Source organism: Mesoplodon densirostris, chromosome 16 (genome assembly GCF_025265405.1).
Source record: "Mesoplodon densirostris isolate mMesDen1 chromosome 16, mMesDen1 primary haplotype, whole genome shotgun sequence".
Classification (NCBI taxonomy): Eukaryota; Metazoa; Chordata; class Mammalia; order Artiodactyla; family Ziphiidae; genus Mesoplodon; species Mesoplodon densirostris.
In genome coordinates, this window is record NC_082676.1 from 5845113 (window position 1) to 5872081 (window position 26969).

The window sequence follows — 26969 nt, forward strand, 5'->3', positions numbered from 1 at the left end:
AGCTGGGCCTAAGAATTAAATTGATCTGAGACAGATTACCAGGAGAAACACACACAGATTGTTCCATGGACATGGGCGCCCCCAAGAGAACAAAGACCCAGTGAACAGGTCAGGTCTGGGTGTTTATCCACCAAGTTGAGCAAAGACAGGAAACTACGGAAAAGTAACAATACATGGGGAGACTAAAGGAAAATAGGAATTATTTTGACAAGTCTGCTTGTTCGGATTTCTCGGCCTCCACGCCCCATCTCTGGTGACAAGACTGTTTCTTTCTTCCTGGTACCGGGAGGGCACCATTCACAGGGGGGTTTCATCTCCCGCTTTCAGGAAGAAAAGGGGAGGTCAGGGGGCCCTTCTGGCATCTGCTCTTTTCCAAGTGCCTTTAGCTCAAAATAATCCTTATGCGAAAGTGGGGTATTTGGGGTGGCATTCTGCCACCCTTCAAAGTGCAAAGTCCCTGAGGGACAGCCTGCTTGGGGTGTGAGAGACAGTAAGGGGCTGTGTGACGGGAGCAGGCGGGAGAGAGGTGGTCGCCTGAAGTCTGGGGGGCGGGGGGACACCAGCTCTCCTGGAATCTGGAGGGCTCTGTGTGGGGCGGGGTGGTGTTTCGAGCAGAGGCGAGATCCTAGTGGCTTGTGTTGGGGGGGGAGCAGGGGAGGATTGGAGGGGTGGTCAGAGCACTGGGAACTGAGCAGGGACCCATCATTGTGGTTAGCATTGACCTTGACAAGAGCAAGAATGGAACAACTCCTGCAAAAACTAGGACATCCCAAGCTGTCCTCGGTACTGGACAGCACAGGGCATCAGTCCTCTTAGATTTTAGAGTAGAATTACCAGCCTCTAATTAGCATCTAATTAGGTATGATCTAACCATACCACTGAATTTAGACCTTTTTCTGATGCTAAACCTACTGGAGAAATATAAAAATGTAAAATAATCCCTCTTTATCTGTTCTGTGCCAGAAGATTTAGGGATGTCATTTTTTTTTTTAGGCAGATTTAATTTTAGAACTAGCAAAAGCAATCTAAAAAGTGAAGTTTAAAAGGCTTGCAGAGGGACTTCCCTGGTGGTGAAGTGGTTAAGAATCCGCCTGCCAATGCAGGGGACAGGGGTTCGATCCCTGGTCCAGGAAGATCCCACATGCCGCAGAGCAACTAAGCCCGTGCGCCACAACTTCTGAACCTGTGCTCTAGAGCCGGTGAGCCACAACTACTGAGCCCACGGTCCACAACTACTGAAGCCTGCACGCCTAGAGCCCGTGCTCCACAACAAGAGAAGCCACCGCAATGAGAAGCCCGCACACCGCAACGAAGAGTAGCCCCCGCTCACCGCAAGTAGAGAAAGCCTGCACGCAGCAACGAAGACCCAACACAGCCAAAAATAAATAAATAAATAGATAGATAGATAAAGACTTGCAAAATTCCAACAACATAAATATTTATTATAAATAACAATTGTTGCATAAATTGGTGAAAAATACTAATAAAATAACTAACATTTATTTTGTATTTACTATATTCCAAGCTCTGTGTTATTTTTCAGCACTTTATATGGATTATTTCATTTATTCCCCATAATAATAAAATTAGGAAGGCACTATTATTAGGCTCAAGTTACAGATGAGAAAATAGAGACTCAGAGAGGGTGAGTAAGCAGTCGAAGGCCACACAGCAGGGAAGCTGTGCACCACTTTTACTGCTAAGTTATGCTTCCTCTGGATGCTGAATAGCAGTTAGAAGCTTGGGCTCTAGAGACAAATGAAACACAGTCCATAAACCCTCAGCATTTATTTCAGGTCTTTGATCCTCCAGGGTTTTTTTTCCAACAACAAAAAAGTAGACCACCTTTTCTTTCGCACTAGTTTTAGGTACTATTTAAAGAAATTATGCACAGAAAAAAAAAAAACAGGAGTCTTTCCCATCGGCCTCTTCAGCACCCCAGCCCCCAAGTTAACTACCATTCATGGGCTGGAGTACACATTTCCAGATTTTTTCCCCGCAAGATGCTTGTTTTTGGACTCCATTTAATCAGACTTAATGTAATAAAGTTTGTATTATTTAGTTATCTACTTATTTCCCAAATGTTTCTTCATGTAGAAGCAGGACAAAGTAGAGGTTATAATGATAAAGTTCTGGAGAGTTCTAGAACACCTACTGCACTTTTGCTTAATAGTCAAATTCCCATACTTGCATCCTGCCTCTTCCCTTCTAATAAACATCCCACATGGTTTTAAGAATTCTCCCCTGTGCCTCCTTTGTCCCCAAACTCTTCACCCTGTGGCCAGGTCCACAAGCAATGCTGAATTGCTCATTAAATAAAAGTACATTCGGTCTGTGTTCATACCAAAGGTCAAAGGATAATGATCCATATAAAAACATTGTTTGCCCAACAGGTTAACTGGCAGGTTCGAAAGTGGACGCTCCTTGGCATCCCATTGGCTGGAGCCAGAATGACAGCAATCACATCTCAGGCAAAAGAGCTAGGCTGTTTATGTACTCTTTGGGCATGAATTATCTTTATGACACACAGAGGGGCCAACCTTATCACTGCAACAGCGGATTAAATAATAATGTACTACTTTCCCTGGTGGCGCAGTGGTTGAGAGTCCGCCTGCCGATGCAGGGGACACGGGTTCGTGCCCCGGTCCGGGAAGATCCCACATGCCGCGGAGCGGCTGGGCCCGTGAGCCATGGCCGCTGAGCCTGCGCGTCCGGAGCCTGTGCTCCGCAACGGGAGAGGCCACAACAGGGAGAGGCCTGCGTATCGCAAAAGAAAAAATAATAATAAGAAGAATGTACTACCACTTGCTAGTCAGGCTTCAGTGCAGTATAAGCAAATAAACACAGAAACAACCAACCATGCAGAAGAAAAACTTGGTATCTACTCTTAAATTCTAATATTTGACAAAGCAGAAATTAACTTTCCATCTCCTCTTCCTTAGAATTGAACTGATTATAGTAACACACGCCGCTGAGGCGGCACGAACATGCCTTAGTTAGTATAGGGCTCCCCCCTAACCTATCAGGGGTTAAATTCTCTTTACCTTAAAGCAGGCCCACCGCCCGTCTTGGGAAGTGGCCCATCCAGTGTGGAGTTTGGAAATTCTGGGGCGCCAGATCACCTTTCAGGAAGGTCCTCTGAGTCCCCCATTTCCCAGCGATGGAGTTAGCTGAGTTAATTATAAACACCTACAGCATGAATAAACAACTGTTGAATAAAGTAAAAAGTTTCAGGAAACCTTCTTAAAGTGAAGAGATCAGAGATGTCTTTCAATTGTTCAGGTAAATATCACTTCAGGGCAATAGGAGAAAACCACTCTGACATTTATTTATGTAAGATTCCAGGATATACAAACCAAATTCACCCTTCCTGGACGCTAAAGAGGCAAGAAAAAAGAATGGGGAAGGGTTATGGACGCCAGCATCCAGCAATTCCACAAAACACTGCCGAGGGCCCTCCCTGTCCTAGGCACACTGGGTACAAACTACTGACAAAGATCCCTTGCCGCAGATTATCTGGCAATTCCAACCTTCACATAGCAATTCACCACCAAACTCCTTTTTCACTTGGGAAGCTCACCTATTTAAGTGCATACCACGTGCCTTATAAAGATTTTGCACTCAAGTTAGGGGGCCAGGGACTCATTAGGTGGTAAGGCTCATGACACTCCCTCTGGAAGCAGTGAGCAGACTGAGAATAAATTTTAAAGATGTCGTCAGCACTTGCCGGCCTGCCGCATTCAATGCTGTCCTTCAAGACATGCATTTATTATTTTTTTGTTTCAAAATATTTTTATATTGATCATGTATATATCTCTGGGTAAATCTATTACATTTCTGAATAGGATTATACATTACGTCTGCTCCCCCCGCCGCCCCCCGTCATCCATGCCTCCTGGGTCAAAAGCAGACCTTGGAGGTAGAACTTGTGGCCGAGAGAGCTGAGTAGAGGTACTCGAACATTTGCTTTCTGCAACCAAGTGTTAACGTGGCCTCCTACCCTTGTTCCATTTTACGTGGTAAGCACCATATACTTGGCCAGGACGCTTCTTTCCTTGGAGCCACACTGGCTGGTCAAAAGCTGATAATGTGGAGAGCCAAGGAACAATACCGCCCACGATGCTACAGGCCTCTGTAGCCTCTCCCAGGAGCCCATCCAGCAGGCAGCTGTCAACCACACACAAGTCTCTTGACATCCTGGGCAAAAGGCATGGTGAGCATCCCTGTCAGGAGGAGGCAAGTGACCAACAACTACACCAAAGGTGCTGGAGGAGCCTGAGGCTGGCAGGTGCCAACTGCAGCATCTTTAGGAGATGCAACAGCATTTGCCTCCAGGACAGGATGCCAGGTGTCCCAGGTCTCAGCAGGGCTACGCTGTACCCATCAGTGCTCTCAGGGACACCTACAACAGCAAAGCCAAGCCAGGTGCAAAGCTCTGGGTATTAGAACAGACACATGGCTCAGCTTACACCCTGTGTGGCCACTTGAGATCATCAGGAGATGTCTGGATGGAGCAGGGACCGGGAAGGGGTAAAGGAGGCAACTGAAGAGAATCTGAGGAGTTTAGGCTTTTGACAAGACGGTTGCAGGCCCACGAGTTGATTGCTCTTTTCATTCTAGACCAAATGCAAGCAACCTGCCTCGTGCTTTACCTCCATGTCCCTAATAAACAGGGATCGAGAGTTTAACTGGTAGAAACTGCTCCACGCACCCGGGCTGAAATAGGTCACATCTCTTACTTTGCTCGTCTCCTGCGCTCCACGGGCCTTTGAGCAGAAATCCAGCATCTCTTTCTGGAGATGTCTCCCCCCAAAATATTATATTAACCAAGAACGCAGAGAGGCTTATGGAATCGGAAAGGAAGGGTCAGTTCAGATTCCACAGAGAATAAGGAGTGGACAGGTGACAGTCACCTGCACCTGCAAAGAAGGTTGCCCTGCCGAAATGAAGCTTCGACAGTCTGGATTCTTCCAGAGGCTGCCAGCCAAGCCTGCTGTCTTGAGATCGTGTCTGGCCTACCGGTGGCCTCCAAATACTGCCCACGTTTTGAACCCACTCATTGACACGGCCAGGGTAGCAGCCTGGCCCAGGAAGGCTGCCTCGACACCCGCCGCCTCACGGGTCCTGCACGTGTGCTGTCTCCCCCCCCTCCCCCAGTCAGCGGGGCTGCCTGGAGACTCTCAAAGGAAGACAACCTTCTGGGGTGTCCCTCCTACCTCCATCTTCTGAAAGAAGGCTCCACAGACGCTCCAAGGTGGCACATCCTTCAGTGGGAGGTTTGCCAGGGAGTCCCAGGGGTGCCTGCAAAGAGGAAAGGAAACAGAGGCAATCTTTGCTGGAACTTTCCACATCAGAACCAAAGTTGGGAAAACTGCAGGTCTGTCTGCTCTGCCCTACCTCCTTTGAGTGCTTCATCCATGTCACCCCGCTCTCCCTTTCAAGGAGGCTCTCCCCCTGCTCGCCCCTCCCCCCGACTCTCTCCTCTTTAAGCCCCTACTTTTCCCTCCAAGGCTACCTCGGTTTCCCCTTTCTATGTCCCTCCTCTCCTTTAAAAAATGTGTTTTTAATCCGTAGTTGACATTTCTAAACATGAATGTATTATATAAATCCTGGTAGAACTTTCTAGCTGCACGAGTGTGAGAGCAATAATGCAAAATTACCCGAGAAGGCACTAAATAGGTCGTGATTGTTCAAGCAGAAAAACTCATTTAAATGATTTAAAAGAAGTTATTATAACACACTCTTTTCCCAGTGACCTTCAAATATTTATCTTCACCCCTATAGCACACATACTGTAATAGAAACCCAGACACAATGTTAAAACTAGCCATCCAAGATTTTAACCAACAAACCCATTACTGTTGGTACATGAGCTTTTGTTTTTTTGGTTTTTTGGTTTTTTACTGGAGTATAGTTGGTTTACAATGCTGTGTTAGTTTCAAATGAGTTTCTTTTAAAAGTGAATTTAGTTCTATCCTTTGTACTATCAAAAATGAAAAAAATCTGCATATGTACTCTGCACGATAATGTGAAATAAAATACACAGAGCTACAAGAAGGGGCTGTGGAGAATGAATGGGCAGGCATATAGGAAGCACTTTGATGGACATCAACGATTCTCTGGCTATGGATGGGAGAAAAATCCATCACTGGTTTGTTGGAAGATGGGCTCAAATAAACGCAGGCTAAATGATAGGCCATTGCTCCACTGAGGTTCTGGAGGCCCACCCCAATCCTGTCCTCAAGAATGCTTTCTTCTTTGAGTTATTTTTTGTTTCCCGGCATCGAAATATATTTATACACAATCAGCAAACATTATATTTTCATTAAAATTTTGAAAAAAATTAAAAAGTAAAAATAAAACAGAATGAAATTTCCTGGAATAGTGTAAACCATGCCTTAAAGACACTGGTGAACTGCAAATGATTTTAATCATCCCTTGGCTCCAAACTTGTATTTATTTTGTATCTAGCTGGAGAACCAACTCCTTGTGGAGACCATCAAAATCATTATTCTCCATTCAAAAGAACTTATTGAGATGAAATTCGTACAAGAGAAAGTAACCCCTTTAAAGCGAGCAATTCAAGGACAGGTGGTGGGTTCACGTCTCCTACTGAGTTTCTCCTCTCCCCTCACCCCCTTCTCTGTTTCTCCCTCACTTTCCCTTGCCCTCCACCTGCCTTACAGGAGAGGTTCTGGAGAGAACTTTAGACTGTCTAAAGAGCCGGGAAGGATGTAAAGCTGTTCGGGAGTCCAGCCCCCTCCCAGCGTCTCGCCTTCTCGCTCCCTCTTGCTTCCACCAAGCCGTGTCTTCCTTCTGGCCTCCTCATATCTCCTCCACAGCCCGCCCTTCACCCCTCAACGTCTTTTACTCCACTGACCTCCATTTCTCACCCCCTGGCCATGGCCTGGGCTCACTCCTGTTCTCCATCACGCCCGCCGGGTTCCCCCCTCCCTCCCTCTCTTCCCACTCTTCCTCTCCTCCACCATCCACCCCGCGCTCAGCGCTCGGCCCTCCGTAGCCTCCAGCGGGTTCCCTCCTGCCCCTTCCACACACTCCATCTCTCAAAACCCCTTTCACTTGGTTCTCTCCTCCCCTCCACTCCCCCCCTCACCACCAGCGCCCCCTGCAGGTCCCCCTCCACTCGCCCCCTCATCCACCTCCCCCCAGGTCTCAGCGCCCCCTGCAGGTCCCCCTCCCCTCCCCTCCCCCCCTCATCCACCTCCCCCCAGGTCTCGGCACCCCCTGCAGGTCCCCCTCCCCTCCCCGCCTCATCCACCTCCCCCTCAGGTCTCAGTGCCCCCTGCAGGGCCCCCTCCACTCCCCCCATCCACCTCCCCACAGGTCTCGGCGCCCCCTGCAGGTCCCCCTCCCCTCCCCCCCGTCAACCACCTCCCCGCAGGTCTCAGTGCCCCCTGCAGGTCCCCCTCCCCTCCCCGCCTCATCCACCTCCCCCTCAGGTCTCAGTGCCCCCTGCAGGTCCCCCTCCCCTCCCCGCCTCATCCACCTCCCCCGCAGGTCTCAGTGTCCCCTGCAGGTCCCCCTCCCCTCCCCCCCTCAACCACCTCCCCACAGGTCTCGGCGCCCCCTGCAGGTCCCCCTCCACTCTCCCCTCATCCACCTCCCCGCAGGTCTCAGCGCCCCCTGCAGGTCCCCCTCCCCTCCCCTCCCCCCCATCCACCTCCCCGCAGGTCTCAGCACCCCCTGCAGGTCCCCCTCCACTCCCCACCCCCCATGGGCTCTCAGCACTACCTGCAGGGTCCCCTGCAGCTCCCACCTCCTCTCCTCCACATTCCACCTGCTCCATCAACCCCTCCCCTGGCCCCGCCCCTTGCACACCGCCCCACTTTCCTGCCCTGCGCCTGCGTACTGCCGTTCTTGACCCTCGAGCCCAGGCAGCTAGCTGGCGGCCGCAGGCCTGCAGCACGCGGCATGAGGTGGAGCTTACCGGGACTGGCCGGCCGGGCGCCGAGGCCACGCTTCCCGGGTGAGGGGCCACCCCCGGGGGCCAGACTCCAGCCTCTTCCAGAGCCGGAGCTGCCCCGCGTGGGTGCAGGCAAGAAAGGTTCTGGTAGGTGGCGAGGAGAGGGTCTGCCAGGGTGGAGCCAGGAGGGGGGAGGTGCCCCAGACCAGGAGGGGCGCATGCCAGACCTGAGGTCTGCACAGCCAAGGCTGCATGGGTAGAGGCTCGAGGCAGAAAGCCTCCGTGGCTCAAAGGGTGCTGAATCTGCAATTGTGCCCTGGTGGGAAGCTTGTCCAGGCCTCCCTTCTAGGCCTAGAATGTGCATTTGCTGGAAGCCTGCCCAGGGTCAAGTGTTCCAGGCCTGGAATGTGCATTTGTTGAAAGCCTGCCCAGGCCCAAATCTGTTGGTTCTAGAATCTTCTGGACAAACACCTGCTTTAGTCTCAATCCTACTTAGTCCAGCCCCTTCTAGGCCTAGGCTGAGTTAACTTAGTCCTGAGCCGTGTGAGCCCCAAAGCCTTTTGGGGCTGGAAACTTGTCAGGCCGTGATCAGCCCCAAAGCCTGCAAGGCCGAACCCACTGTGCCCACCCACACGGCTTGCTTCTTTCTCTGACAGACCAGGTCACAATGTCAGGGACCGAGATCTCTGTCCCTCCGGAGCAGTTCACCAAAATCAAAGAACCAGAGCTGATAACAGAAAAAACCCTGGAGGAGGAAGCAGAAGGGGTGTGCAGAGTGAGGGAACACCCAAGCTCTGAAGAGTTAGAGGCCGAGAGCACCCACGGGGCCCTCCAGGCCAAGATCCCGGGGGTCGAGCTGGAGCTCGTGCTGGCCATCCTGGAGGAGGGCGAGAAGCACATCCTGACCCTGCAGACGGTGCACTTGACCTCCGAAGATGCGGAGCTGCAGGACCTGGCACCACAGCACAAGGAAGAGGTGCAGGTGATGGTGCAGCAGGCTGGTAGTGGGTTGCAGTTGCTGGTGTGGCTTGGGGAGGGGTCCCCGCAGAGCCTGCACCAGTGTGTCACCATTAGCATCCAGGAGGAGGTGTACTCGCTGCAGGAGGTGGAGGTGATGCAGTTCCATGTTCTGGAGGAGAACGTGGCCGGGGCCAGTGAAGACAGTGAGTGTGCAGTGAGCCTGGCAGAAAGCTCTGGATCTATAAAGGTACAACTGGTTTTAATAAAATGGGGGGCGGAGGAGGAAGCCAGAAAACTATTTTTTAAAGTTACCCTTCATGCAGTATTATGTATGGACAAGCAGTTTAAAATTTTCAATTTAAAATTAAATACAGTAAAAATATTTCCCAGGAAAATCTTGGGGGACCTCATGTTGTTGTTTTTGTTTTGTTTTTTTGTGGTACGCGGGCCTCTCACTGTTGTGGCCTCTCCCGTTGCGGAGCACAGGCTCCGGACGCGCAGGCTCAGCGGCCATGGCTCACGGGCCCAGCCACTCTGCGACATGTGGGATCTTCCCGGACCGGGGCACGAACCCGTGTCCCCTGCATCGGCAGGCGGCCTCTCAACCACTGCGCCACCAGGGAAGCCCCCTCATGTTGTTTTTAAACAGTTTAAAAAGTTACACTAATTAGAATACGATGAGATGCATCGAGTTTTTAAATTGTGCTGTTTCGCCACCGAAACCCTTGATGCTTAGTAATTACAGTTTAAGCATTTTGGTTGCAATGGACAATCTTCTGTGCTTCTTTAATTTGTGTTTTTCTCTATGGGTTCTATGGTTTCATCAAAGCAAAGAGTTGAATCAGGCTGTAATTAATAGTATTGTACTTGTTTGAATACCTGTTTTTGTGTATTAGCCTGAGAAAGGTCAGGAAGAGGAACAGCTGCTGGCTGAAGGTGGATTCAGTGAAGAAACAGAAAGGTGGTTTCTTCTTGTGGATGTGAGACCAGGAGATGAAGGAAGAGATGAAATTGTTCTGACAATTGCAACCTTAAATATTGAGAAACCTGCGCTGGGTCAAGCACATGTTGAAAAAGCCAACGCTGCAAAAAGTCAAAAAAAGGCAAAGGGTAGGCCAGTTCATTTGTAAGAGACTCTTCAAACAACAGGGCTGCTGATTCTCTTTAGGGGAAGGGGATGGCATGGCAGTTGAAGTTTGAAGTGGTTGCCTTAGTCGCTTTCAGAATGTCAGGGGATGGGAGAAATTTTGAACATTCTGTATTGTGAATCAAATCCAAAAGAGTTTTGCATCCTGTGGGCAAATGTTCTGAAAGCATAGAACAGAGGCTTCCGAAAAGGGCCATGCACATAAATAGAAGTTTGGGCCCCATCTGCTCCCTAGTTTGCAGCCCCGGGGGGTTAGGGGGTCTGACAGAGACCAGAGCAAGTGCTTCAGGCCCTGGAGAAGGAAGGAGTGATGCCCAGAGGGCAGCAGAGGTGCCCTTTAAGGGGAAGGGAAGTTTAGGTGAGGCCAGGAAAGAGGATGACTCTGACCCTCGAAAAGTATTTGTTCAGCTTTTTAAAAAGCATTAGTTTCTCCCTTATTTAAATCAGGAGAGTCCACCCTTGAAGTCTCAACTTTTAGCTCATTTATAAAAAGTCATATCTGGCCACCCTCGGCTGTTTCCTCCTTCTAGCAACAGCTAGTCAGGGTTAGAAAGAGACTCAGTTTAGAAAGCCACACTGCCACCACTGGCCCTTCTTATGCGTGGTTAACGTTATTCATTTATGCTGATTGCCTCTGGCTTCAGTAGCTGGTTGCATTCGTAACCTTTGCTATATATTAGTTTCTCATATATTTAAATCAAGAGATTGTACCCCCAAACTCCCAGCTCCTATAGCTGATGTTCAGGATTTTTAATATATTCACAATTCTGCGCAAATGTCACCACTGTCTAATTCCAGAATATTTTTATCACCCTAAAAAGAAAAGTGTACCCATTAAAGTCACTTCTGGGCATTTCATTTAATGGACTCATACCCAGGTAACACGTGGCCTTTTGTGTCTGGATTCCTTCACTCACCATAACGTTTTCAAGGCTCATCCACGTCGTAGCAGGTGTCGGTACTTCATTCGTTCACCCCTGAACAACATTCCATTGTATGGATACACACCGTATTCTGTTTATCCAGTGATCTGTTGATCCAGCTTTAGGCTGCTTTTACCTTTTAGCTATTGTCCATGGTGCTGCTATGAATATTCATGGACAAGTTTTTGTTTGCACACCTGTTTTCAGTTCTTTTGGGTGTCTACCTAGGAGTGGAATTGCTGGAAACTCTATGTTTCACTATTTGAGGAGCTGGAGCTGCACCCATTTACATTCCCACCAGCAATATAGGAGGGTTCCACTTTCTCCACATTCTCACTATTCTCCATTTTAAAAAACTACAGCCATCCTAGAGAGTGTGAAGGGGTACCCCATTACGGTTTTCATTTGCATTTCCCTAATGACTCATGATGTTGAGTATCTTTTCATGTGTTATTGGCTGTTGGTGTGTCTTCTTCAAAAACGTTTATTCAGATCCTTTGCCCATTTTTAAATTGGTGCCTGTGTTAGCTTCCCTGGGCTGCCATAACAAAATGCCACAAACTGGGTGGCTTAAAACAACATAAACATATTCTGTCACAGCTCCGGAAGCTGGAAGTCTGAAATCACAGTGTTGATACAGCCATGCTCTGTTGGAAGGCTCTAAAAAAGAATATGCTCCATGCCTTTCTCTTAGCTTCTGGTGGTGCGGCAACCACGGCATCCTTGGCTTGTAGATGCGTCCCTCCAAGTCTCTGCCTCTGTTGTCACATAAAGTTCTCCATGTGTCTCTTTCTGTGTCTCTGTTCTCTTCTTATAAGGGTACCAGTCATATTGGATTAGGACCCGTCCTAGTCCAGTGTGATCATCTGAAATTGTCTTCAAAGACCCTATGTGCAAGTAAGGTCACATTCATAGATATTTGCCATTAGGACGGCAACGGATCTTTTTGGGGAACAGAACTCAACCCCAAAACCTTCTATTCCAAGTTTGTTGACTGTTTCATCATGAAAGGGTGTTGGAATTTGTGAAGTGCTTCTTCTGTACCTATTGAGATGATCATGTAGGTTTTTTTCTCCCTTTCTTTTGTCAGTTTGGTGTATTACATTGATTGATTTCCATCTCTGTTCAGCCTCTCTTCCATTACTGTGATAAATTCCACGTGGTCAAGGTGCACAATCTTTTAAATATGCTACTGGATTTGGTTTGCTAGTATGTTGAAGATTTTTGCATCAGTATTCATAAGGGATATTGGTCTATAGTTTTGTTTTGATGTCTTTTTTTTCAGTATCAGAGTAATACTGGCCTCATGAAATGAGTTGGGAAGTGTTTCCTACTCTTCTCTTTTTTTTTTTTTTAAGAGTTTTAGATGTTAGAGGAGTTTAGATGTTTTTTAAGAGTTTTAGATTGATGTTAATTCTTTAAGTCTGGTCTCCAATGATGCCATCTGGCCCTGGGGGTTTCTTTGTTGAACGTCTTTGGATTAATGACTCAGTCTCTTTATTGATTGTAGGGCTATTTAGATTTTCTGTTTCTTCTTGAGTCAGTTTTAGTAGTTTGTGTGTTTCTAGGAATTTTCCATTTTGTATAGGTTTTCTAGTTTATTGGCACACATTTCTGTATTCTCTTATAGTCCTTTTTATTTCTGTATGGTTGGTAGTACAGAAATAGTAGTACACTTTGCTTCCCGGTTTTAGTTATTTGACTTATCTTTTTTTTTGATTACAAGTCTAGAGAAAGTGTCATTGTTGGTCCTTTAAAAGAACCAACTTTCAGTTTCATTGGTCCTCTCTGCTGTTTTCTTATTTTCTATCTCATTTATCTTCACTCTAACCCTTATTATTTCTTCCTTCTGCTAGCTTTGGGTTTAGACTTCTCTTATTTTTCTAGTTCCTTAAGATGTAAAGTTATGTTATTGATCTGAAATTTTTTTTCTTTTTTTTTTTTTTTTTTTTGCAATACGCGGGCCTCTCACTGTTGTGGCCTCTCCTGTTGCGGAGCACAGGCTCCGGATGCGCAGGCTCAGCGGCCATGGCTCACGGGCCCAGCCGCTCCGCAGCATGTGGGATCCTCCCGGACCGGGGCACGAACCCGCGTCCCCCTGCATCGGCAGACGGACTCCCAACCACTGCGCCACCAGGGAAGCCCAATTTTTTCTTTTTTAATGTAAGTGTTTACAATTAAAAGTTTCCTTCTGAGCACTTTAGCTATATCCTGTAAGCTTGGTATGCCATGTTTTCACTTTTATTCATCTCAAAGTATTTTACAGTTTCTTTGTGATTTCTTCTTTGACCCATTGGTCCTTTAGGAGTGTGTTGTTTAACTTCTATATATTTGTGAATTTTCCAAATTTCCTTCTGTTATTGATTTCTGACTTCATTCCATAATGGTCAGAGAGCAAATTATTTCTGTCTTTTAAAATTAATTGACACTTGTTTTCTGATTTACCATATGGTCTTTCCTGAAGAAGGTGCCCTATGTACCTGAGAAGAATGTATGTTCTCCTGTTGTTGAGTGGAGTGTTCTATAGCTGTTTCTTCTGTCCAGTTGGTTTATAATGTTGTTTAAGTCTTCTGTTTCCTTGATGATATTCTGTCTAGTTCTCTTCATTGTTGAAAGTGGGGCATTGAAGTCTCCAACTGTTATTGAAGCATCTCTTCCTACTTTCAGTTCTTTCAGTTTTTGCTCCAAGTATTTTGGGGATCTGTTATTAGGTTCATGTAGGTGTATAATTGTTACATCTTCATGATGGTTTGACTCTTTTACCATTGCTTCATGTTCTTATTTGTCTCTTGTAACAATTTTTGTCAAAATCTGTTTTGTCTATTAGTATAGCCACCCAGCTTTCTTTTGCTTACCATTTACATGGAGCACCTTTTGTTCAGTTACCACATTAGGTGAGAAAAGGATGTGTGTAGTTACTTTGTATTTAAGTGGAACTTGAACACCTAAAGAAAGGTTTTTACAAATACATAAATGTTGTCTCTCCCTCCTGCAGAAGTAAAACGAACCTTCCACTGTGACATCTGCACGTTCACCTCTTCTAGAATTTCGAGTTTGAATCGTCATATGAAAACTCACACCGGTGAAAAGCCCCATATGTGTCACCTTTGCCTGAAAGCTTTCCGTACTGTTACTCTCCTTCAGAATCATATCAACACCCATACAGGTAAACAGCTGAGAGGGATGTTTCCCTTGAATGATGTGTGTTGAGGCTTAGGTAAGAATGCAAATCCATCTGTTTGTATATTAAAATAATACATTTTTTTAGACTTTAATTTTGTCTTTTTTCTTCAATTTTAGTTAAAACCATTGGATGTTCCAAAGATTTTTCTCATATCTTTCCGGGGCATTTGTGGTTTAAAGAGCCTCTTAATTTTTAAAGCATTTTGAGACTGAGTGTCATTTATAAGTTATGATTCCCTAGGAAAATTGTGGTTAAATCTTGCTTAAAAGAATAAACTATGTGATTTTACAGGAACCAGGCCCTACAAGTGTGGTGACTGTGACATGGCATTTGTCACCAGTGGACAACTTGTCCGACACAGTCGTTATAAACACACTCACGAGAAGCCCTTTAAATGTTCTGTGTGCAGCTATGCTAGCGTAGAGGTAAGTTCACTCTTCAAGTTTCGTAATGTCGTATTAAGAAGCTGCTGTAAAAGTCATGTTAAGTCTAACTACTAGTAGACTCTCTTGTAACATCTCTGCAGGCAATAATACTCATGTTGTTTCCTAAATTTAATTTTTTAAATGTGATTTCCTTTTTTCTTTGATTACGGACTAGTGAAAGCAGTATGTAGAGCTGTACAAATTACAAATAACCTGTGGTCCTTGAGAAATAATTCTCATATTTGTTAAAAAGTTCTACCCTGCATTCTTTGTAGGACTCCTTCCACAAAATCAAAGTGTATTTGCTCTAACAGAACAGAGATCCAATCTGAATTTTTGCTGAGATTTTTGAGCTTTCCTCAATGGCACTTGATTCGATGCAAAGCAATGTGCTTAAAGATTTAAACATGGCCATTTCCACTCTTAATGACAGAGGCCAACTTTTTAAATCTTCAGTTATAAGTCGTGTTCATTTCCACTAGATCGGTTTATTTATACCTTCCAGCAGATTTAGCACACCCTCAGTGAAACAACAGAACAGCATATTTACTTTTGAGTGTCACTTTTGTACAATTAATCTTTAAGAACTCCACTATCTAGCAGAGCGCGTGCTGGGTCCTGATTTTGAGCCCCATTGGGAAAGGCCGATACACTTGAATTGAACTGAGTTAAAGGGGATGTGGCTAACGTTTAAATACAGTAGCAATGAAACTGCGTTTCATCAACTAGGAAATTTCACAGACAGGGAAGAATTTGATTCCAAAAAAAAAAAATTTTTTCTTTTTGCTATAACTATTTTTTAAAATTATTTATCATCTGAGTTAAAGGTTGAAACTGTACTGTGAAAACACAAAATGAGGGTTTCAAAGAACAAAGCCATCTGAGAATCCTAAGCCTAGAATAGACTTTTGGTTGGTGTCCTGCCAGTTCTCAGCACAAATTTCCCACGTTCGCTGAGACCCTTCTCCAGGGTCGACCTCGACATATGGACCCTCTGTTTCTGCCATCACCCTGTTTTTTGCATGTTCCAAGTCCTCGCATGCTGGTCTGCACCAAGGGGGAGTGGCCAAAGCCCCCCACCCTGACGCCACCCCTTTACGCATGTGCCAGCAGGGATGTGTGATGCTGGGATGCAGAGTCCACCAACTTGTGAACTCCCCTCGTGCCCCCTCCTACCTTTCAAAGCCGTCCAGAGAAGGTTTACACACAGCCTTCTTGGATCACGCACAGCACTCAGCTTATCAAACCTCTCACGCTACAATTTTAAAAATTCCTTTTGTTTTGCTTTCTGATACACTCGAAGATATCTTTTTTTCTTCTAAAAATCTAAGCTAAATTTTTTGGTTTGGGTCTTGTTTTCCATTCCAAGTCTTCCTTTGTTCTCGAATGTTCTTTAGGCTTCTGGGTACTTGCCGCACGTTAGGGAACCAGGCCAAGTGGAGCCTTCCTAAGATCACAGACAGGCTGCCGAGGGCTTTCCCACGTCTGTAGCCCAAGCATGGTTCATGACCTCTGTTTCTGCTAAAGGTAGAAAAGAGCCTGAAATAAATGAATACAGAATAAGAACAGTCCTAGAAGGTCACTACAATAAGCCAAAAACATGATAAAATGGGCATGTTTGCCTTTTAACTAATTGCCTACGATATGTAATTAATCAAATTAGAATTTATTTTCTTCTACTTAAAAGTTCTTACAAACTGCTACTGTGTAGAACCTATTCTTTTTTATATATATAAATTTATTTATTTGTTTATTTTTGGCTGCGTTGGGTCTTCGTTGCTGTGCTGGACTTTCTGTAGTTGCTGCGAGCAGGGGCTACTCTTCGTTGCAGTGCACAGGCTTCTCATTGCGGTGGCTTCCCTTGTTGTGGAGCACGGGCTCTAGGCATGCAGGCTTCAGTAGTTGCAGCACACAGGCTCAGTAGTTGTGGCACGTGGGCTCAGTAGCTGTGGCACGCGGGCTCAGTAGCTGTGGCTCGTGGGCTCTAGAGCACAGGCTCAGTAGTTGTGGCTCGCAGGCTCTAGAGTGCAGGCTCAGTAGTTGTGGTGCAGGGCTTAGTTGCTCCGCGGCATGTGGGATCTTCTCAGACCAGGGCTCGAACCCGTGTCCCCTGCATTGGCAGGCGGATTCTTAACCCCTGTGCCACGAGGGAAGTTCCCGCGTAGAATCTATTATTTTATTTTATTTTTTTGCGGTACGCGGGCCTCTCACTGTTGTGGCCTCTCCCATTGCGGAGCACAGGCTCAGGACGCGCATGCTCAGTGGCCATGGCTTACGGGTCCAGCAGCTCCGTGGCATGTGGGATCTTCCCGGACCGGGGCATGAACCCGCGTCCCCTGCATCGGCCAGCGGACTCTCAACCACTGCGCCACCAGGGAAGTCCCCGCGTAGAATCTATTCTTAATGGCAAGGAAGGCGTTCCTCCATCCCTGGGCCGTTTAGGGTCCACAGAACTTGGAACTGTGAAGTGCTTCCGACAGATGTCGGTCCATTCAAGAGCTCACGTTTTCAAGTTTCTCTATTTATGCAAGCAAAAAATTTTCTGGCCTCTGCACTTCTGCAGCATGATCTAAACTTTGCAGCTATTGAGAGGCCGTTGTCTTAGAAATGAAAATAAGATTGTGGATGCCACGGAGCAGCTAGATTTCCATTTTCCTTTGTAAAGTGAAGCTGAAGGCGAGAGTCTCTTGAACCTCCTGCTCACTATTGCCCGAGGGTCTTACACACACGCATCAAATGCAGAGCATCATCCGCCACAGAGAAGAAGAAGCAGTGGCTTTAGCATGTTTTCTTCAGGGTGTGAGGTAGGCTCTGCTGTTAAGATCGGACTCGTTTAGATATCTTTTATAACGCTGGTTTATTGAAGACTCCACAAGTTTGAAGTTTCTGTTGCAATCATTATCTTTCATTTGTTTATCAGGCAAGTAAATTGAGGCGCCACATCCGTTCACACACGGGCGAACGCCCCTTTCAGTGCCATCTCTGTAGCTACGGCGGCAAAGACGCCTACAAGCTGAAACAGCACATGAGGACGCATTCCGGTAAAAGTTTCTCACGCTTAAGGCCAAATAAGTAAAGCGTAGTTTCCTTCTTACAAGTGACCTTGTCAAAGTTATCTTCAGTGCAGAATTAAAGTTCGAACGTCAAAGTGAAGTTTTGACACAGGAATGTTGCCTTTGCATTTATTTAGTGTTAAGGGAGCATAATTCAACACATAAACACAGCACGTAAATACCCCGTGGTGACCCCACTGGGAAGACTAAACACCGTCAACTCTTTGCTCCCATGGGTTTTCCAGGTTTTTAAAAGTCGGCGCCTTAATTCATCCTTCAACGTTAAGGCAAAACAAAAAACAAAGTGTACTGATTACGTCAAGCACTCTCTCTATATTTTGTTGTATAAGGACTCTGATTATGTGTGCCTCTGGGTTCTTTACACCAAAGGTAGGAACTAGGTGTGGGTCTTGAACTGTGAGTACCACCAGCTGTTAGGAGAGCCGCCCATCTGGGCTGCTGTCCACACAGCTGGACATCACGTTGTCTGGGCTTGATTTAGGAACCTGGCCCTAGTTGGGGGTCAAACACACGCGAAAGGAGTGGCAAAGGGAGTCTTGGCGGGGAAAGAAAGGCTTTCAGCTCCAGGTGTCCTTTGGGGAGCACCAGGGGTTTTGGGGTGCAGCCCCTAGGCGGAAGGTCATTGTCGTCATCCGTGTCCCAGGTGAGAGGCCCTACGAATGCCGCATCTGCCACGCGCGCTTCAGCCAGGGCGGGACCATGAAGATACACGTCCTGCAGAAGCACAGCGAGAACGCCCCCAAGTACCAGTGCCCGCACTGTGCCACCATCACTGCAAGGAAGGGCGATCTGCGTGAGTGTCTTGCGTAGAGAACTTCCTTTAGCTGCCCCGCGGGCCGGCTCTTCGGGAAGCCTGTGGAGCCCTGGGCCTGATCCCAGGGAGGCAGCGGGATTCAGGAGCTGCTCCTGGTGGGTTTTTTTTTTTTCCGGTCGTCCTGTGGTGCCATCTTGTGGCTAGATCTCATAAGTGCAGTTTCAGAGTCTGGCCCAGGCCCGGTCCAGGTACACAGATGGGTTCTCAAGGGCATTTGAGCTCATAAGGGGCTTCCCCGGATATTATTTTATTCCATATTGGACCTGGTTTTACAGATGACGAAGCGGATAAGGGACAAAAAGCGAACTGCCCCAGAGTCTCGTGACCAGGTGCCAGGAGGTGGCCTGACTGCAGGTTCTGACTCTCTATTAAATGATCTCTCCCGTGACACTCAGCAAATTTTTCTTAAACCCTTGCTGTGACCCTAAACAATTCTGGGAACCAAGGGTGCAGGGGCAAGAAGCAAGATGTGGTTCTTCCCATAAGGAACTTGCTTCAGTAAAAGAGCCCGCTTCACGGGACGTGAAATCTGTACTGTGACAAGGCAAACCCTCCTAACAATACGAGGCGCCTTGAGCAGCTCCAAGTGTCAGATTGGGAGCTGGGATTGTATCCCGCCTGCAGGGCAAGCCGGCCCTCCTTAGCCGTGGGCGGTGGTGGGGGTGACGGTGAGTGAGCCAGCCCCTCTCCTTTGTTTCAAGGTTCCTCGTCTCTCATTCTCTTCTTTCTAAAACACATAACACTGTGACACTCAGAATATGTGGGCAGAAATAGAGTCCCTGGTTTGCCCAGAGAAATTCTGGAGATGAGAGGCACAAACATTTGCAAACATTTCTGAAAGGGTAAAGGTGTTTAATGAAGTCTTAACTTTGCGTCCAAACCCTTTGTCAGGTGCAAAACAGCCCAGTGAGACCCTGTAGGGCACAAGAGTCTTGAGCCAGTTGCCAAGAAAGGACATTTCGACACCACGGCAAAGAAATACAGGTTACGTCCCACCCAAGTCGGTGGCGCACTCCCTATACCTCCATATACCTGTAAGATGCTTTGTACACAAGCTAAGTCTTCCTTCCTGTCGCTATATGGGACACCAAGCTCTTTAAATGACCGAGGCGGCACGGATGAGGTGTGTACCTCTGCCCTGCAGAGATGTCTTACACAAAGGATCACAAAGCCACCACGCTTTAGACTTCGTTGAGCAGAAATCATCCTAGAGCGCGCCTCTCAAGTACGACGTAGGAAAAAACAGAACACTGGCCTCTAACAGAACGTCGGGGCTTTATTTGAAGCCAAAATACAGAAGTTACATCTTTGTTATGTAAAACCATTTTAACATTATCCTAAAAGTCCACCCACACCGTAAGGTTCTCCAAGTGCTTTGTTAAACGAACACGCTAGGTCCGATATGCCTTACCTTATGTAACGCTTAACTCTATATGAACGAATATTAAAATGAGATGTCCGTGTGGTGTGCCTTTAGAGCAGCAGTCTTTTAGCTGAGACTGATTTTACCTCCCAGGAGACATTTCACAATGTCTGGAAGCACTTTGGTTGTCACAAGTGGGGAGGAAGGGATGCTACTGGCACTAGAGGGTAGAGGCCAGGGATGCTGCTGAACAACAAGACACCCACCCAGGAAGGCATCAGCCAGCCTCAAGTGTTAATACGGGCATACCTCGTTTTATTGCACCTTGCTTTCTCGTGCTTCTCAGATACCGCGTTTTTTACAGATTGAAGGTTTGTGGCAACCCTGCGTTGAGCAAGTCTGTTGGCACCCTTTTCCAACAGCATTTGCTCACTTCTTGTGTCACATTTTGGTAAATCTCGCAATATTTCAAACCCTCCACCAGCAAAAAGATTATCGCTTGCTGAAGGCTCAGATGACGATTAGCTTTTTTTAGCAGTATTTTTAAAGTATGTACATTGTTTTTTAGACATAGTGCTACTACTGCATAGTTAATAGACTACGGTATAGCATGAACTTAATTTATTTTTTTATTTTTTTGGTGGTACACGGGCCTCTCAGTGCTGTGGCCTCTCCCGTTGCGGAGCACAGGCTCCGGACGCACAGGCTCAGCGGACTTGGCTCACAGACCCAGCCACTCCGCGGCATGTGGGATCTTCCCGGACTGGGGCACGAACCCGTGTCCCCTGCATCGGCAGGCGGGCTGTCAGCCACTGCGCCACCAGGGAAGCCCATGAACTTCAATTTTATACACGGTGGGAAACAAGGAAATCCATGTGATTCACTTTATTGTGATGGTCTGGAACGGAACCTGCAATATCTCCGAGGTCTGCCTGTAGTAGCAAGGATGAGAAACCCTATTTGGAGCGTAGGGGAAATCGGCCTCACAGAAAGTAACCCTATTGTCCCACGTGATGTTCTGTTACTCTTTTAGGTGTCCATTTGCTCAACATGCATACGTACAGAGCTGCAGAGATGAAGTGCCGCTACTGTTCTGCTGTCTTCCACGAGCGCTATGCTCTCATTCAGCACCAGAAAACTCACAAAAACGAGAAGAGGTTCAAGTGCGAACACTGCAGCTACGCCTGCAAGGAGGTACTGTGTTTCAGGCACTTTGGGAAGGAGCCGAGAGTTGAAAGCAAGCGTTCTTCAAGTGTGGTTCACAGACCCCTAGAGGTCCTTGAAACCAATCGGGATCATAAGATCAAAATCACTGTTATTAACTAGTTGTAATGCCAACACATTATTTGCCCTCTTCACTAGGTGACATTGGTACTGATGGTGCAAAAACAGTGGAGCTGCTTTAATGTGAGTCACTGCGGCCACACCAAGCAGGACCACTGTGTTCTTGTTCTTCGGGCACTGGCAGCAAAAAGAAAGTGCAGTTTACTTAAGAGTGTCCTTGACAAAGCAGCGAAAGTTATTCACTTTATTCTGTCTTGACCCTGAATGCTCTTTTTAATAGTCTGCGTGATGAACTCCGAAGTTGGCATAAAGCACCTCCGCTGTCCTCCAAAGCATGGTGGTCATCTGGAGGAGGCATCTGGGGGACGTTTGAGTTGCCAGCTCAACTAGCCACTTTTTCATGAATCACTATTTTTTCTTGAAAGAACAGATGACAAACTCTACTTATTCCATTATTGGGTATTTGGTAGACATTCTCTCGAAAGCAAATGAAGTGATCCTGCCATGTCAAGGAAAATGGGTTGCCAAGAAAGCAATTCCCACTTGGAAAATTATATCCATCAGGGTGAACCTGGCAGCTTTCTAATACTTAAGACTTTTCAAATGAGATTGAAGTGATTTTAAGAAAGCATTTTTAATCGTATATATTCAACACCTAGAAGCTCTTTATAACTCAGTAAGCTGGTGTTTTCCAAATGACCCATCTGTTATTTACAAAATCATGCATGGGTAAAAGATCCATTCAAAGTATAAAAAGATCAACACATTTTAACATAACAAAGCACAAAAAGTTCATTGGTGTGGTTTCAGGCCCCACATTTTAACCAACTTTTAAGAAATTACTTGTTGAATTTTGGTGTAATAGAGAAGAATATCCACAATTATTTGAAAAAAACTATAAAAATTCTGCTCCCTTTCCCAACTACATATCTGGGAGAGCAGATGTTCTTCATCTACTTCAGCCACAATAACACACCCCTGCAGACCGAAGGCAGAAGCTATTTCCTTTGAATAAGGTTGCCAGACTTAGAAACAAAAATAGATAATGACCAGTTAAATTTGAATTTCAGGTAAACAACAAATACTTTTGTATACAAGTATGTCCCAAATAGTGCAATCTTATATATGAGGCGAGACATTCGTTTTTTTGTTTTAAAAAAATAGATAATAGACATTTACAGAAGTATGTTGACATAGTTGATTTGTTGTTATTTTTAAATGAATTGATAAATATTTTTTATATTTTTAATTTCTCAATTGATTTCTAATACAGTCAATATTAATAGATATCATCCCCATAAACAAAAACTCCTTGGAGTTGGCCATGATTTTTTATGAGTATAATGGGTCCTAAGACCAAAAGCTGAAGAACTGAACAGCGGTTTTGAAGCATTGTGTGCTACTGTGAATATTTTGCCACTGGTCACCAGAGGTGGAGGTCAGTTCTTATTGTGTTTCAAAGTGTGGGCTAGAAATAGTATATGCTTTGAATAAAGGAGAGGGAGTTTTTCTCGTAGATTTTGAGCTTTAGACTGTTCGGATGCCTCAGGCTCAAATTTGTGTAAATGAACTAAGAGAGCTTCCTGGAAGATGGATGAGACTTGGGAGGTGGTCCCAGGGAGGATAGAGCCCCAGGTGTTTGGGGAGCAGAGAGCAGACAGGGGTACCTGGAAGCCAGGGATGAGGCTGGAGCACTGCCGGGTGCACTGAGCCGCTTCGGTCCTGCAGAGCAGCCCTCCCAGGTGGTCCATGACTCCCAGCAGGAGACCAGGTGATGCTTACCTGGGAGAGAGGGATGAGCTGAAAGGTGTGTGGCGGGGAGGTGTATGTTCATGAGAGAAAGGTTGCAGGGAAGACCATCAGTTAGGGCATTAACAGTAATGCAGAAGTGGCCATATATTCCATCTGAATAATCATGCCATTTTAAGTAAAACAAATCAAATGTGTACTTTTGCTTGGCTCTCTCTATATTCTTGTCCTGATGCCCCAAATGATTTACTCATATAAATCTTAGTTAAAATTTTTGGTGATTTCTTTGCCAAGAACAATTATTTTCACCCAAATGCTTTATTTTTTTTAAAAGGAATTTATTAAATTTATTTATTTATTTATGGCTGCGTTGGGTCTTCACTGCTGTGCATGGGCTTTCTCTAGTTGCAGCGAGTGGGGGCTACTCTTTGTTGCAGTGTGTGGGCTTCTCATTGCGGTGGCTTCTCTTGTTGCAGAGCACGGGCTCTAGGCATGCGGGCTTCAGTAGTTGTGGCACATGGGCTCAGTAGTTATGGCTCTCGAGCTCTAGAGCGCAGGCTCAGTAGCTGTAGCTCACAGGCTTAGTTGCTCTGCGGCATGTGGGATCCTCCCGGACCAGGGCTCGAACCCGTGTCCCCTGCATTGGCAGGTGGATTCTTCACCACTGTGCCACCGGGGAAGTCCCCCACTATGCTTTTAAATCGATATGAAGATTTGTAACACTATCAGGAAGTAGCCGGGAAAATGTTTAGATGCTTAATGTCCTTCAGACCCCAAAAGTCTGCTGAGTTGAAACTCTAACAATAGATTTTCAAGTTTGCAGGTTCCATCTGCCCTTTGTAAACTCAGGTCATGGCAAATAATTATAGAAATAGGGCTGCAAACACATAAGCTCTTTTGGAGGGGAAATTGATTACGGTTTCACTCCCCAAGATATGTTCTACTGCATCCCTCCTGGGACTGTAGGACCAGCTAGGATTAATCATGAGCACTTGGTAACCTGATGGCAGGGACTGTGTAAGCTTCTTTCCTAGAGGCCAGACTGCACTACTTCCATGGTAGTGCTGTGTCAAGAATGCGTTTGCTTTGTTTTTTCTTAAAAATGCCCACATAGGGCCTCCCTGGTGGCGCAGTGGTTGAGAGTCCGCCTGCCGATGCAGGGGATACGGGTTCGTGCCCCGGTCTGGGAGGATCCCATATGCCGCGGAGCGGCTGGGCCCGTGAGCCATGGCCGCTGGGCCTGCGCATCCGGAGCCTGCGCATCCGGAGCCTGTGCTCCGCAACGGGAGAGGCCGCAACAGTGAGAGGCCCGCATACCACAAAAAAAAAAAAAAAAATGCCCACATCTTTGGGGAGGAAAAAAAAAAAGGTATACAATAAATAACATCTGATGCTAAAAAATTCCTGTCAGCTCAGCCATTTGTTTTCCTTCCCTTCTAGGAACGTCATATGACAGTTCACATACGTATCCACACTGGAGAGAAGCCGTTTGCCTGCCTCTCCTGCAATAGATGTTTCCGACAGAAGCAACTTCTAAATGTGCACTTCAAGAAATACCATGATACAACTTTCGTCCCGACTGTTTACAAATGCTCCAGGTGTGGCAAAGGCTTTTCCCGCTTGGTAAGCTCACTCAAGTCCCAATAAATCCTCCTTGAAAAGATCCCTGTGTCCCAGGCATGGTGTCACACTTGGGCAGTTTTATCCTGATTATAGAAACTTGCCAGGATTTAAGATAGCATCTGTCATGCATTAAGAAAGTGGTTATGAGTTTTTTGGAGTCACAAAACTCTTGAAAATCTTATAAACATGTGGTTTCCCTTCCGTGAAAAAAGACACTCCTGCAGACAGAATCTTGCAAATGGCTTTAGGGAGTTCTCAGACTCCCAAACAATCTACAAAGAACCCCTGCTTTTAGGGTAACATTTTTTAAATTGTCCCTGTGGATTAGATTTAGGCTACTTCACAGAGAGAATGCAATTTTTAATATGTTTTGTAGATATTCTTAGAATAGGACTCTCGGTACTGTGCTCAGAAATACTTACTCTTCAATTTTATTTTTTTAGGTGTTGTATTAGTTATCTATTGCATAACAAATTACCTCGAGACCTAGTGGCTTAAGACAACCAACATTTGTTATCTCTCATTTTCTGCTGGTCAGGAAGTTGGGAGTGGCTCAGCTGGGTGGTTCTGCCTCTGGGTCTCTTGTGAGTTACTGTCTGGATGTTGTCAGGGGCTGCAGTCATTTGATGGCTTGACTGGAGCTGGAGGTACCGCTTCCAAGATGGCGTGCTCATCATGTCTGTTGGCAGGAGGCTTCAGTTCCTCACTATATGGACCTCTCCGTTGGGCTGCTCAAGTGTCCTCGTGACCAGAGCGAGAGAGAGCAAGGAGGAAGCCACAGTGTCCCCTAATCTTAGAAGTGACACGACCCTACTTCTGTTCATTAGAAATGCATCATATAATCCAGCCCGTACTCAAGGGGTGAGGGGTAAAGTCCCTTTTGAAAGAAAGAGTGCCAAAGAATTTGTGGACATTTTAAAGCTACCACAGATGATTAGCTAGATCCCTAGATGATGTGTGTACTTTATAAAAGTTTAAAATTATCTGAACTTGACTATTTTTATGGAAGAAACTATCTTTTCTCTTAGAAGAAGATGGTAGGGTAGTTGTGTTTTTTGGGTAGTGTGTGGGACAGTTCTGGAGTGTTAATGCTGTTAGTTCAAAATTTCAAACAGAAGCGGTGGCAGTGCTCCAAAAACAATGTCATTCATGCTGAGTTAAAATTGTAAATAAGCTGCCCTTTGGTGTGAGAAACAAGAAAGCAGAGAAAAGAGTATGTCAGCCTCATAGAATCCTTCAGAACATAAAGTCAGAAGTTTTGAAACTTTTCCTTCCATTCAAGAAAGCACATTGGGACTTGCATCTAGAATATAGAAAGAATTTTTACAACACTATAATAAAAAGTTAAATACCCTATTAAAAACAGGCAAAGGATCTAAGTAGTCATTTCTCCGAAGAAAATATACAGATGGCCGATAGGCACATGAAAACATTCGTCACTAAGGAAATGCAAATCAAAATCACAGTGAGATACCCCTAGGATGAGCCATTAGAATGGCTGTGATCAAAGAAGGCAGATAATAAAAGATGTGGGAAAACTGAACCTGTTATACATTGCTGGTGGGATTTTTAAATGGCGAAATCACCTTGTAAAACAGTCCGGCAGTGCCTCAAAAAGTTAAACATAGAGTTACCATATGACCCGGCAATTCCACTCCTAGGCATGTATCCCAAAGAGTTGAAACATATGGCCACACAAAAACCTGTACACAAATGTTCACAGCAGCATTACTCATAATAGCCAAAAAGTGGAAACTACCCAAATGTACATCAACTAACGAACAGATAAAACACGGCCCGCGCATACACTGAAATATTATGCAACCACAAAAAGAAGTGAAACGCTGATACATGCTATATAACATGGGTGAACCTTGAAAAAAGGCAGACAGAGAAGGCTACATATTATTTGATCCATCTTGATGAAATGTCCAGAACAGGCAAATTCATAGAGACAGAAAGTAGATTAGTGGTTGCCTGGAGCTGGAAGGAGAGGGAATGTAGAGTGTTTACGGTATAGGATTTCTTTCTGAAATGTTCTAAAATTGATTGTGGTGGATAGTTGCACAATTCTGTGAATGAACTAAAAACCTTGAATTATACATTTTAAACAGGTGAATTTTATGGTATGGGAATTATATCTCAGTAAAGATGTTTATAAAAAATAAAAGAAAGGGATTTCCCACATCTGGTTCCATGTGTAAGGAACTTGGAAGTCACTACTTCATCCTAACAAGTAAAAAACTGAATAGAGTGAAAAATCAACAACTCTTTAGGATCCATAAAAGAGGTGAGGCCACAGGGCAAACCGCTGCCCCCAAGCTTGGAGATACAGACAGGTGAATGCAGGGAGTCCCCTCTTACCTGAGCAGAGACTTAGAAGCAGGAACTGCTGTGGAAGCCAGTGCCGGTGTAGGAAAACCAGAGCTGTCATTGATGAATTGCTGGAGGCTCGGTGTGGACAACTCTGAGTGTTGAAAGGTGCAGGGGGATCCAGAC

At 45.9% G+C, this 26969-nt stretch overlaps 1 protein-coding gene across 2 annotated transcripts in view; it reads left to right on the forward strand.

Annotated features, from left to right (window-relative positions):
• Window positions 1-8591: 8591 nt before the first annotated feature.
• The window catches only part of CTCFL (CCCTC-binding factor like), a 29992-nt gene continuing 11614 nt past the window's right edge, over window positions 8592-26969 (forward strand). Inside the window, exons 1-9 of one of the 2 annotated variants that reach the window (XM_060077997.1) lie at window positions 8592-8906; window positions 9006-9131; window positions 9781-9994; window positions 13950-14120; window positions 14430-14563; window positions 17484-17604; window positions 18281-18430; window positions 20848-21008; window positions 24288-24470. In XM_060077997.1, the coding sequence (XP_059933980.1) occupies window positions 8592-8906; window positions 9006-9131; window positions 9781-9994; window positions 13950-14120; window positions 14430-14563; window positions 17484-17604; window positions 18281-18430; window positions 20848-21008; window positions 24288-24470 (1575 nt within the window). Of the gene's footprint in view, window positions 9132-9780; window positions 9995-13949; window positions 14121-14429; window positions 14564-17483; window positions 17605-18280; window positions 18431-20847; window positions 21009-24287; window positions 24471-26969 lie in introns of both variants that reach the window. The other variant, XM_060077996.1, reaches the window with a different exon arrangement.